Source organism: Trichomycterus rosablanca, chromosome 22, assembly GCF_030014385.1.
Source record: "Trichomycterus rosablanca isolate fTriRos1 chromosome 22, fTriRos1.hap1, whole genome shotgun sequence".
NCBI classification, from domain to species: domain Eukaryota; kingdom Metazoa; phylum Chordata; class Actinopteri; order Siluriformes; family Trichomycteridae; genus Trichomycterus; species Trichomycterus rosablanca.
In genome coordinates, this window is record NC_086009.1 from 619,065 (window position 1) to 632,717 (window position 13,653).

The window sequence follows — 13,653 nt, forward strand, 5'->3', positions numbered from 1 at the left end:
AAAGGTCACTAGTTCAAACCCCACAACTGCCAGGTTGCCACTGTTGGGCCCTCGAGCAAGGCCCTTAACCCTCAATAGCTTAGACAGTATACTGTCACAGTACTGTAAGTCACTTTAGATAAAATCATCTGATAAATGCTGAAAATGTAACTTAATATTATTAATCATGTATGGCGATAAAATCTGAGCGGAGGCGTCTGATTGGACGACGAGTTTGTTTATTTGAAGGGTTTAGTGAACTGCACAAAAAGAACTTTCACATTTACAAGAAACGATCAATATCTGTGATCAGCTTTCACACGAACTCAATCCATTAGTAAACACAAGAGAGCCGAAAATATAAAGACACCAGACGATTGTTCATCTATTCAGCAGGGTCGAGTAGAAACTTGCTAATCATTCTTCAATATTCTCAAAATTAAAAGCTTTTAAAAAAAAAAAAAAAAAAAACACACCACACCACCACTAGGCTGGTCAGGGTCTCTGTACGAGATTTACATTAAAACCAAAAAAGAAGAAGAAGCACAAATCATAACTTATACAGAAAAGATCACAAGATATGAACATCGACCCAAATCAAACAGCTGCTCGAGCTTTGTAAAGGATGTTAGACACAAAACTGCTAAATGTTTTAGTAAACCAGTCACACACACACACACATTCTTCATCCACAGCACTGACCCAACACTTCCGAAACAGAAATCACAGCTCATTACAAACAAGCCTCATTAAAAAATCTAAATAATAATAATAATGAAACCGGGACGCAGCCGAAAAGGGGAAAAAATACAATTTAGTCTGATGATCTGATGGAATAAATAAATACGTCTCTGTGGGTTCGGATTAGGGATTAAGGCAATGCAGTGGCGACGTCATGCTGCTCCAGCCGGCTCAGTTCTGACCTGTTAGGGACGACGTGGGGATGCACCGATCCAATACCGAGTGTCACTGGAACGGGGGGGGGAGATTCTGTTCGGCTGCTCTCGACCGGGGGCGCCAGAGCGGATCAGCCCTTTAATTATCTGGGCTTGTGACGGGCGCTAAGAGGGCACCGGTGCCACACCAGCACACACAAAGCGCCACTCACACATGGACAAAATAACTGACCCTTAGTCAAACATCCTATATATTTTTTTTTTGCCTGTTTTAACCCTAAAATAAGCTTACAAATAACATCTAGTGCTGATCATGAAACGCTCCGTTACTGAATTATACAGCAACTCAACATCGTTAGCAGCAACTTTAATGATTTGGGGAGCAGACGTGTGTGTGTTAGAGCAGAAACGTTATTTAATAATCTTTAAGATGCGTAGATGTGAACCTTGCTTCTTAAGTTCATTTATAATAAACTCCATTTCTTTTAGAATTTAGTCATTTCCAATTCCTGATTGAGAATCCACTGCTGTTTGCACAACCCCGATCTGATCAAGGAGAGTCTGATCACCACGGCGCCTCTGACTCGTGTCCGATCTGCGCCGCTTCTCATCACCTGTCGGTGTGGAGTTCCAACACAGAGCCACGCTAAGCTCCACGGTTCACCACCGATCGCCTTTATAAATGAACTTCTGCTTAAAATGTTAAATTAAAAAAGAAGGAAAGAAATGAGTCTGGTTACAGGTCAGTATTGTGTTAAATAGAGGGTTGGTGCATCCCTAAATAAAACTATTAAACTGTGCTGTATAAAAACCGGTCAGTGCAACAATCAGAGGGTGAGAGAGGAACCGCTGCAGCTCCAGAGTCAGGAGGACAAAACGATTCAGACTGTGAGCTGAGGAGCAGGAGGAGGAGGAGCAGGAGGATGGTGGTCCAGAAACGTCGAGCACATGTTGAAGGATTAGTGGATGTAAGCTCTGTAGACGGCAGACATGTCGTTATCGGACTGATCCAGCGCCTTCGCTCGCTTGTACACCTGCACAGAGAGAGAGAGAGGACGCAATATAGCATCAACACTATCGTCTTTCAATCTAGTCATATCCGGTTCCCTCCGTTCTGACTGAGGTGGAAAACCCTTTAAAATGAGAAAGAAAACCTGAAGACTGGAGTAAGTGAGGAAGGTTTATTCACACTGCAATGGAGCATCGAACCAAGAGTCCGCTTCTTCTAGGGACCCCCAATACTAGTTGGAACCGTTTAGGGTGTGTTCTCTATCTGGCATAACACTGACCTTATAATGGTATCATTTTTCCACTTCATGACCAGTGAGCACTGCAGACCATTAGCTGCTCATCACCCACCAGTGTTGGGTTCCTACAGAGAGCCGTATAGCGTACAGAAAGCTGTTCTAAGCTCCATGTGGCAACGACCAGTCCCAGAGATCAAATATCAGAGCGACAGCGGGGAAGACACCGTCTGACCTTCCCTCCCTCAAACATGTCTGTGTTTGCGTGGCCATCCGGTCAGGTGGGCAGCTCTGCTGAGAGTCGAACCCTCGTCGGTGGGTCATGGACAAAATGTGGGTCACTCGAAAAAAAACCCCTGATCTACACGGTTTAACGAGCTCCGTTATTAATTAGGATTTATTACACCTGGACGTCCCGATTCATCCCAAATCTGATATAACGAGACCCTGGGTGAAACTGGAGCTATTTCAACTCACATCATGTTCACCTGAATAAAATGAACAGAATGGCGCCACCTGCAGATTACCGCTTAGGTTACGGTGCGTATTACCTGCATATTAACATCACTGTCATGTAAACTTCTGGTTAAAACTACAGACAGAATTCTGAAGGTTGGATCAAACCTACCTCGTTGGCGGCGGCTGCCATGGGTGTGGGGTGATTGACCGAGTCTCCCATGGAAATGGCCAGTCTGAGATCTTTCTGAATGTGTTTTAGGTAGTAGTCTGGTTTGAAGTTACCCTGCAGGATGTCTGAGGAGGCACACGACACGTCATTACAAGGTTATTAGAGGTCAGAAATCTGTGGACACACCTTTATTCGATATAATTACACAACGGTAAGATCACGATGATCACTTACTTTGGCATTTCTGGTCCACAAACGTGCTGGCCATCTGCCCCTGACACAGAATGTCCAGAAGGGTCTGCTGCGATTGGCCGGCCGCGTGTGCCAGGGTCAGTCCTTCGGTGATGGTGGCCATGAAACTGCCCTGCACCATGTTGAGGATCAGCATCATCCGCGCCGCGTTACCGGCTTCTCCTAAAGCACAGAGGCGCCACAGCGTTAAAACCTCGCCCACCCCCCTCATTACACAGTAAAACTTCCACTCAAGCCTGGCTGAAGAGAACCCAAGACTAGCATGTTCATCCGTCCATCTTTTTCTCACCAATCGGCAGAGGAACACGCTGTACTCAAGTGTTCCTCCACTGCGTTCCCTCCCTCAGACACAGCCTATTATGGCAGTGGCACGGGTTCAATCCCAGCCAAAATGGGCTGGCATAGCACACCACAGCGCCACACAAACGTCACGTATTTATTTATGTACCGAAATAATGTATATAATCTTTTTCTGAAGCACTAAATGTTAGCGGTCAGCTGAGATTCTTTATCCGTGCTGCAATTACGACCTCTAGTGGCCACTCGATGTACCTGCACTAGGGTGGTTAAGCGTGAATGGAAGTGTGTGGCTCCTTATACGTGATACTGCGATCTATAAGACCCCGCCCCCTAGCAGGTAAAAAGAAGCGGTTCTGTAAGGTACCTAAAAAGAAGGAGCTTTTCCCCATGGCCTGGAAGCAGCTGCTGCAGTCCTCATACACACTCCGATCTCCTGCTGCAACGATCACCAACATCCCGTCGTTAGAGAGCTGCTGACTTCCTGAAACTGGAGCCTCCAGAAAGCGACCTCCTCTAGACGTGATCACCTTCAAACACACAAACACGTATAAATGTAGAACCGAACGCTTTAATAACAACTTCATCCTCTGCACTGGGTGCATGGCAGGAAACCCCAAACTAGCTTTTGAATTCTTGCATTTCAGCCACGGCAGGTACTACCAGATATAATAAAAGACTGGGTGTCCAAATACTTCTAGCCATTTTATATAAACATTTGTGCTTTTTAGAGTCTATGAGAGCAGTATGTGGTTCTGTGTTTTATGTAACTGGTGGATGTTGTTGCAGTTTAGGTGTTACGACCCTCTTTTACGAGCAGGATGAAGACCTTCCTGTTTCCTGACCCTCCTCCTCTTCCTCTACAGCCGTTTTCAGATCATGTTTCTCCTCCGTGTGTGTTCATGAAGGCATTTCAATAAAGAACTGACCTGTGCGAGCTCCACGATGGTCTCTGGATCGACGGTGGACATCTCCACGTAGCACTTCCCTGGTCTGATCCCCTGTAGAACACCGCTGGGACCCAAAACCAGCTGTGAAACAGAGCACACGGATGGCGCACTTAATTATGGATCACTTTCTGAAAGCACGCGCACACGGATCCTGAAGATCTAGGGTTAGACTCTAGTGCGGCGTTCCACCTACATCTCTGGCTGCTTTCGGGTCCGACACACAGGAGAACGTGATGTCACACATGGACACGACCTCTGCCGGCGTCCGTCCTAATCTGGCGCCTTCTTGGATGAACAAGTCACACTGTGGAAACACACACACACACACACACACACACACACACACGTATATTCGTTACTGTAGGGCTTGTGATCTCTGCACTGATGTGCCAGCCCCGCCCGAGCGCCCGTCGGTCTTCGGTTCCGATCCAAACACACGCACCTTTTCTGCTGTTCGATTCCACACCGTTACAACATGACCCATCTTCAGCAGGTTCGACACGATACCACTGCCCATCAATCCCAGCCCGAGGAAGCCTATCCTGTAACACACACACACACACACAAAACACTAAACACCTGACCCACAGAGTACAAACCACACCAGGAGGACAGAGTTCTGACTGAAACTGGTCGTGATTCTGCTCAGCCGTCTGTCTGTACCTCTTGTCTGTGGGTGTGATGCTGCCATTGATGGCTGTGCTGTCTGCAGCTTGAATAGATGTGGATCTGGTCTCCTGAGTGAAGAAGAGAAAGGAGCAAAGTCAGTGGTTCGATTCCTAGCTGTGTTATCCACCTGGCCGGGCGTCTAGCAGACACAATTGGGAGGGAACTGCATTAGGGAGGAAAGCTCGACAGGGTTGAACGTGATCTCTGCATGGAGGGCATAGCGTGACTCCTCAAATGTGATATTCTGTAAGAACACACTGCTCATGGGTGAAAAGAAGCGGTCAGTAAGGACACTGTGAGAGGCACGTGACAGTCTCAGCCCCTACTGGCCAGTGTGGGGGTGGTACCAGGCCGTGAGAAAGGAGTGCAGACTATGTGATCAGGCCTTAAACCCAGACTGTCAGTCAAAAATGAAAAATAAAAAGCCAAACTGCTTGTTTGAGGGGTGGGAGGACCAACGGAGCAGGAAAAACTACATTACGATTCAGGTTCCATTTTAAAACTGCAAATGAACGAACGCACACAAGTCCAAGAACTAAACAAGGACAGGCGAAGCGCAAAACACCGAGAATTATATTCAAATCTTGGCAAGATTAAAGGCTGCGTCTCAAACCACGACGACAGTTACTGAAGCTCTGCACCGTGTGGAACCGTGAGCCGCTCCATAACTGATCCTCCCTTCTAATTCATCCCACATTTCACTACTCGGCTACAGACAAACAAGTGATGCAGGAATCTTCTCACCTCTTCTACGATCTTCAGACGTTTGCTTATGGGCTCCATCGAAGAGGCCGGCTGCAAAACAGAAACACGTCACCCCATGTAAACCAACATTAATCATCAATCAATAATCAATCACAGGCAGCATTAAAGGCAAAATCTAGCAGAGACTCGTTTGATTTGAGGAGATTTAATTAGTGCTTTTTAATTGGTCAGTAAGCAGCACTCAGAAGATGAATCCACTCCTGAAAACCCCACAGACACACACGCTTATCAGACTGGGTTCAGCCGCAACACAGACCACACTGAAACTAATTCTGAACATGTAAAGTCAGAGGTGAAGCAACCGGCAGGTCTTTATATTCACTCCCAACCTGAGTGAAATAAACCAGGTAACACAAAGCGGCGAGCAGAAGACCTGGTCAGAAATTCAACACGACTTTTAATCATGCACAGTTCTCTCACACGGACATTATAAATCCGAAAGTCCGACCGATCACGAGCTTGCTGGACGTTAAAAGACTCGTCGCCTCGTTAAAGCCGTAACAGCGTCCAGATTTAGCAGCGTGTCTGTTAGACAAGAAGGGCGGAGGTCAGGGCTTTGTGCAGGCCACAGGAGTTCATCCTCAAAGTTATCAAAGCCTTCATCACTAGCCCATATTCAACCCCATTCTGAGAGGTGCTATTGGCCAGTCGGGCATCAACACAGACGCTATGTCTGACGGGGTGGCCGAACAGCCTTGCGGCAAACGGTGCCGAAATCAGTCGTCACTGATGATCTCGGACGTCATTACTGTGCCGTTTTAACCAAGAAATAAGCATCAAGTCCAGAGTGCATGGAGGAATTTTTCAGACAGGTGTCCATATTTATTTGTTAATTTTATACCCCTCCCTCGGCATGTTATCACATCCAGTTCCATACTGTGCTCCTGCTAATGCTGACACCACCTCCTCTGTCCGAGGAGAGACGCAGACTATCATGTGTGCAGTGACCGGCTGCTTCTAACCACCTGCCAGTGGTGGCTTCAGATACAGGGTCCTCTCCCAGTCACAAAGTACAGGAGATTGAATCGAACAGCAGCCAATTGTGTCTGTTAGGACGCCCGGCCAGGTGGCCAGCACCGCCGAGATCGTCTGACCTCTGTGGCATGCTAGTCTAACCCTGGCCTTGTGTCAAACAGCTCCACAGCCAGTGAGCCTGATGAATTCCTCCATACAAAAACCAACACGAGTGTAAAAAAAAACTGAAACAAAACCGTGTGGCTCCGGCGTTCAGCGTCAGAGCCACGGGAGCAGTGAACAGAAAGCAGGGAGTCATTACAGGAGTGAAAATAAACATAGTGCGTGTGTGAGGTGCAGGAGGAGGAGAAGGAGGAGGAGGAGGAGGAGGAGGAAGAGAGGAGAAAGAACCGCTAACTGAAAGCATTCCGCACATCCTCTTACCTTCTCAGACTGGCTGAGCAGAAAGTGATGGAAATGTGGGTCATCCTTTACCGGCTACAACGGAAAAAACGTTTGATTGGAAAGGATTCTCTGAAGAGCAGCACTGACCTGATAATCATTTCTCACTACACAGAGACGCATGGTGGCAGGAATCAGAGCGCTGATGCCTCTTGTGCAGAATTATACACACACAGACACACGTTATTTTCTGCACTTATTATAAATGAGAACCTGAGTGGAAAGTAAGTGCCTCAAATCTGCAGCATTCTGTACATGAACACCCCTCCTAATTACTGAACTGGATATGTTTCTGATAAAACCTCTAATCTACGAGCTAAATTAATCAGATTCGACTCTGAAACATTCTTCTGTAGATTTAGGTTGTTTACTAAAGCTGACCAGTGTTTTCAGGAGCTGGTGTTTTGGATTAAACACGTCCAGCATGTGGGTGTGGGTACGCTCCTTCCAAGCTCAGTTTACAGCCAACTTTTGCATAATAGTGCTAGTCATGACAACCGGTCCTGTAAGATCTACGTCTGGGACTCGAACCCACAACAGTTTTTACGCCCAGTTTTTAAGTCTCCAATTTATCCGGGCGTGGGGCCTGCACTGAGAGTGCACCGATGTCTCCCCACCCCACTAATATCTAGGTCCACATACTGCCATGTGCATTCTGGATTTGTGCACCCAGACCAGTTCCAGGATTCGAGAAGCCTTTGATCCGAAACCTGCGTCGCGTACGATCGGTCAGATCGATCAGACGTTTCTATAATAGCGTTTTCCCTCAGCTGACTGTATTCAGGACTATAAACAGGGTGAGAACGCGACAGGAGGCAGTTACTCTCTCACACAGGCACATGGAACAGAATATAGATCGAACTAAATCTCATATCAAAGAGTCTTTAAAACGTACTGAATCAACTGGTTTACATTTCTTAATCTGTAAATACGAAAGGCAGCATCGAGGCTTCAATCATCCCAGTTGTACCTGGAGATACAGAATATGTCTCTGATTCCTGCACCATGTAAAAATGTCGGGATCAGATCTGCTTCTATCTGTTTGTTCACTCTGCAGAACAATAGTGCACGTGTGTCAAACAGGTGGGACGTGATTGGCTGAAATCTTTAACCCATTCGACCTGTCTCCGTCTGTCTGGGTGCCCGGCTGGTCGACTGTGCCCGAGGACACAAGTTTTCCGCCTCGGCAGGTCGAGGCACCGCACAAGTGGTGGATTATTATCGAACGTCTCAGCACCGACAGACAAAAACAAGCAGATGGTGCTTGTCCAGGATTGAGCTCACTTTTGTTCTGCAGAGATCTTATTTCTAGATACCCTCCGTTATTCATTTTGAATATAACCAGTCACGTGTACGACACGGGGGATTCGACGTGGGACAAGCATCTACAGCGCGGAGTGAACAGAAGCAGATCAGAGTGTGAGATTATCACCTACACTGCTATCCCACTTGAATCCCGCGACCGTTCCAGCCACCAGCCGCTGCACCGAGGACGGTTCTGGGTCAGAGTCGGTCTGATCCTTTAGGGGGGGAAACAAGAGACACATTTCACCACTTACTGACGATTTAAATCCAGATCAAAGCAAAACTGCAGCCTTGTGCACGCTGTATGGGATGGAAACCCACAGCAGGTCAATCCCATTGATTCTACACCCACGTTTCCACTCATAAGGAACGCCGTCTAACAAAAGGACTTGAAATCTTGACGGAATTTCGGACTGACCTTGTCAGAAGCAGACTTGAAAACATCAGTGTCGGATTCGCCGATTATCTTCATGTGCTTGGCGTGGGCCTTGCGTCCCTTCTCAGATTTGTTTTTGTCATCGGAGCTGTGCGACTGCAAAACGAACCAGGTGTTACAGAGGAACATAACATGGCTACTCAAAAATATATATAGGCAGCCCTAATTGTGGCAAACATGGGTATAAAATCAACTCTATGCCTCCAACTCCGAGGCAGCACTTTGTGAGAGGGACTGAATTGGAACGCAGATCATAAGCCATGCACATGTTTACTAAAAAGGCACAAATTCCCACAGATTTTAGAATGCAGTGGAAACGTGGACGCCGGTATGGCCGCAATCCCATATTAATAGCCATGGTTCAGGTATGAGATGTCCACATACTTTGGGCCTTAGATTTTAATGCGAAATTGACCCAGCACTCAGAATGTAAATCATAAAAGTGCATATAAATGATTGTCTGCTTGAATCAGAAGGGCGGTATGGATTGATGGTCTTAAACAAGCGGTCTGGTCTGAGCTGTGGTGTGTGTAGAGACCTGCAGCTCCACTCTCAGCACAAAGAACACATCAGCTGTTGAACATTTTAACCTGATAGCATTACACCTACCACAATTCGTTAGGGGTTTTCGGTTTAAGATCGAAGTGATCTGTGCATTACTTCTGCAGTCGGACGTGCAAGCGTACTGCTTTCATCTCAAACACTAATCGATCTGACGTGCTATCACATTCAACCCGCTCTCATGTAAAACACATGCATGAGGGGAGCTGATCCCATGCACTTACTTGCTCTTTCCCCTTGCCTTTCTTTAAATACTCTTCCACGGCGTCGACGGCCTGCTGAAAGCGCTTGCCTTTGTTGATCTTGATCATCTCTTCCTTGTGGGCGTGGTACGGCTTCAGCTGTTCGACCTTTATCCAAGCACTGAAAGGACAGACAGCAATCACAGTATTACCCCGGTGAAGATGTGCTCTCCAGTAAATCTTACCGTCGGTAAGCATGCACTTACTGATCTTCAGTTCCGAAGAACTTCACGAAGAAGCATTTTTTGCCTCGCGGCTTTTTTAAATCTTTGGGAGGACTGACGACCTGGAAAACAACAACAGACAGTTGGCTTCCGAGTCGTATTGAATATTTGACGTAGATAAAGATGGACAAGATTAGAACATGGTAATTAATATCAATAGAAAGTTTTGCTCACCTTTCCAGGCCACGGTGGATACCGCCCCAGCTTCCCCCTGAAATACAATTATTAAACACACAAACTGAGTGGCTTTGTTTGGTACAAAATGCTTCTTTAACATTTTTGAAGCACAAAAGCGAGTTTGTTGTCACAGTAAATAAGGACACAGTCGTAACAGCAGTGAAAACGATTAAGAACATTTCAGGACGACGCAGCGGATCGTTTAATCTAGATAAATGTATTTCACATTACTTCTAACGAGTCTTCGTACAAAAAACGAGGGCCAGAACATTTCGTGTCTGTGACTGTGGAAGGGAGGGACGGACAGGGTTTCTATCGGTCAGTATAAACGTCGGTCCGAGCGGTGCAGGATCACCTCATGCAGGCTTCGAGCTTCCAGCGCTGACTGGAAATAAATAAACTGGCAGAAAGGGGAGAACGAGTTTGTTTGAAAAGCCCAAAGGAACACGGAATCACTGTGGTGGGAATCTAATCAAGTTCTGACCCTGTAGACACAGACACGGTGACGTCATAGGTCCAGTTTACTTTGGTTTTAGGCTCAAAAATGGATTACTAATATTACATTTACTTAAAAGCACTAGTATCACACTCACTTCATTAATTACAGCATAAGAACTGTAACTTTTAACCATCATTTAAGCAGAATTATATGATATTATAAACTGGCAATGTGACCTTTCCTCTTTTACTTTCACAAATATCGCGATACGTTCGATATACCGGTAACATACCGTCAAGTATCGCGATGTAAACACAAAGTTGAATTTTGTTGTCTGATATTTGATGCGAGTGTGGGACTCAAAACTCAACATAAACGCGCTAAACGAAAAAATGAACTACTGTTATTATTATTATTGCTGTTTGCATCGAGTCGTATCACGTAACTGTGTAATGAAACGTTAGCAAACAAGCGGTCGCTCTGTGAGCTCATACCCACTCAAATTTACACATTTAACCACCAACAGTTCGATTAAAGATCAGGTTAGAAATACGAGAGGAGCGATAAACGAGAATAAATGTAAATAAAAGCGTAAACAGCTCCCCGAGCTTCGTCTGAATAAATAACAGCTTAGCCGTTAGCACGGCTGCTAAGTGCGCGAGCTCGCGAGACGTTCGGCAGATCTGAGCTCGTGCTGGTCTCGCGCGCTTAATTCGCAGAAACCAAACGAACGAAATTCGTCCGTCACACCGCGATCAAAACAGCAGAATTACACCGAGTTACCGGGAAATAAAGCGTTATCTCACCAGACCAGATCCCCAACACGTAAATGCACGGTCGCCATCTTAATCCCGTTCTGCTGTAACACCCCCCTCCGCACTGGAAGCAGCGAGGACGCGCCCACCCTCACGTCACGTGACTCGCGGCGCACGGACGCGCACAGGCCACGTGACTCAGGGCCACGACGCTCCTGATGCAGGTTCATGAGTGGGTTCATCTAAAACCAGTAATTACCCCCTCCATATTCAAATGTACTCAAAATGCCCCCTTCAGAAATGTGTAAAAATGGTAATTAAACATACAGTGGTACCTTGTAACTCCACGTCCCCTAAACACAAATTTTTGAAGCCCTTTAAGGGGACAAACTCGACGGTGTGCGAATCTGAGCTGAATCTGCATCAGTGTGGAATAAGCGTCAGATCCAGGGTTACAGCTCCACATGTATCTGTGTTTATCTGGATTCTCCTCCCTGTTTCACTTTTAAACTTGTGTTACAGCTCCAGCTTCTGAGAAATGCTGAGAATCAGAATCAGCTTCTCCCAGAGTCTAAAACGCTTCTGGTTGAAAATAAAGCTTAACGTGGTTTAATGTAGTAAAAGAAGGAGACAGGAGCACTAAACTTCTCTTCATTATTACTGCTCATAAGTTCCTCCACTAATCACATTCCTCACTCGCTGTTTTACTACAATAAGTCACGCTAAGTTTTGTGCACCGCCGTCACACCTCATAGGAAATAACGGCACAGCGGCGCAAAAGCGGTTTTGTCACTTCTCATGTGAATGCGCCGGTGCTGAACGGAATGCAGTATTCCGACATCAAGCATCTCCACCATTAAGAAGCATCAGGAAACATGAAAGAAGTAAAACTAAAGTGCAGCTTTTATTGTATTTTTATTGATGTGTAACTGTTAGTAATTGTATTTCAGTGTGTTTATATTATATTTGTGTTATTTTCAGTGTTTAAGTGTCAAAAACAACCTCATTATTTTACATGAGACTAAAATATAAGCAGCTCCACGGGACCATGGACGCATTAACAGGTTCCCCAAACATCCTTATGGGGGGAAAAATACCTCGAAACTCAACGTCTTTAAAACTCAACACCACTCCCAGAACCGACTGACGTCCAGTTTTAAGTTACCGCTGTGTTGCACTGATTAGTTTTGCATAATGTTAGGATCCATCAGTCTTCTCATCAATTGTTGATGTGACAGGAACGTTTTAAAATGGCAGGAACCCCAGGTAGATTTGCAGACTAAATATACAATACAATGCAAACAACCCAGGAGCTTCATGCTGTGAGGCAACATTGCTACCCACAAAGGAAAGAAATAAACAGACCCTAGTACATCACAGCTTCGAACAAATGTTCACCCACAGACTGGTATTTACACTTTCCCGTCTCATTGACATTTTCAGTCTCATTGTGTGTTTGTGTTATTTTGAATGTATTATTTATTTACATTACTTCATTTGTTTTCAGGGGACAGTAAAGAATCCATGAACTTTTTATTGTCTGCATCGACGTACTGCTGATATTACATGTACGTTATAAAGCACTGTAGATCCCTAGCAGAGCTGTAGTGGAGATGTACGGATGCCGTGTAGTTCAGTTAGCTTTACACTGTCCGCAGGGAAGTTCTAGCTGTTAAAGCGACTCCTCCAGATACGGCTGCTTTGGTAGAAAACTAATCAAGTCTAACCGTAGGTGACCATCTGACCTGTGTAGGAATGTTGCGTGCTCACCCAGGTCCTTTTAACCCGGCAGAATAAAGGCACTATGTGTTTGGGTTATTTCTGTAAAGTCGCATCATATCAAACACGCAGGAGCTACAGAAAATAGACGATGATGGATATTAAAAAAATGTTTTATGATTTATTACACTAGTGAATCTTTGGGAATCAAAATAAAAACAATAGGATGTTTTCATATATTGTGGTTTATTGGAAGAAGGGGGTGTGGGGGTGATTACGGAATCAGTGGAGGACAGCAGGATTAGGAATCACCTGCGGAAAATGTAACTGCCACAGAGTTCCACCACGTTTACCTTGCAGGTAAAGCAATGATTGGGACACCTATTGATTGGGTAGCCTATTGGGTAAAGCTGTGGGTTACAAACTGGAATCTTTGGGGTTTAAATCCTGCCACTGTTGGGCCCTTGAGTAGCTTTAGGGGTGCTGTGACACCAAGCTTCCAAAATCAAGTGGGATATGTTGATAAATAATTTAATCGTACTGTACACGTGTTTCTGTACATGATAAATAAAGGGGTTCCATCTGTTGTAGATTATTATTATTACTGTCATTCTGTGGGAATTTGTGCCCATTCTGTTAAAATGGGCAGCATTTGTATTTTTTTATTTTTTATTTATCCTCCCGATATAGTGACTCAAT

The 13,653-nt window shown here is 45.4% G+C and overlaps 1 protein-coding gene across 4 annotated transcripts; it reads right to left on the minus strand.

The window, feature by feature from the left end:
* Window positions 1-198: 198 nt before the first annotated feature.
* glyr1 (glyoxylate reductase 1 homolog (Arabidopsis)) lies at window positions 199-11,331 on the minus strand. Of its 4 annotated transcripts, none has more exons than XM_063018592.1 (16): window positions 11,287-11,331; window positions 10,039-10,075; window positions 9,847-9,926; window positions 9,623-9,761; window positions 8,820-8,933; window positions 8,533-8,616; window positions 7,079-7,132; window positions 5,660-5,710; window positions 4,910-4,983; window positions 4,689-4,788; window positions 4,440-4,550; window positions 4,226-4,327; window positions 3,664-3,826; window positions 2,982-3,161; window positions 2,748-2,872; window positions 199-1,909 (listed from the first exon to the last, which is right to left on the minus strand). In XM_063018592.1, the coding sequence occupies exons 1-16, from the start codon at window positions 11,322-11,324 to the stop codon at window positions 1,835-1,837; spliced, it is 1,527 nt and encodes a 508-aa protein (XP_062874662.1). In that variant the 5' UTR covers window positions 11,325-11,331; the 3' UTR covers window positions 199-1,834. The 4 variants fall into 4 exon arrangements, with proteins under 4 accessions (XP_062874662.1, XP_062874665.1, XP_062874663.1 ...); XM_063018595.1 differs by lacking the exon at window positions 11,287-11,331 and adding an exon at window positions 10,773-11,111; XM_063018593.1 differs by lacking the exon at window positions 7,079-7,132.
* Between the last annotated feature and the right edge of the window lie 2,322 nt (window positions 11,332-13,653).

Bases quoted from the DNA above. Each gene is read 5' to 3' on its own strand.
- glyr1 (XM_063018592.1), bottom strand. From the start codon at position 11,324: ATGGCGACCGTGCATTTACGTGTTGGGGATCTGGTCTG. The intron at 8,617-8,819 runs GTCAGTCCGAAA...CCCCCCCTAAAG, and splicing joins TCAAGTCTGCTTCTGACAAG to GATCAGACCGACTCTGACCC. The intron at 3,827-4,225 runs GTCAGTTCTTTA...GTGTGTTTGAAG, and splicing joins CCATCGTGGAGCTCGCACAG to GTGATCACGTCTAGAGGAGG.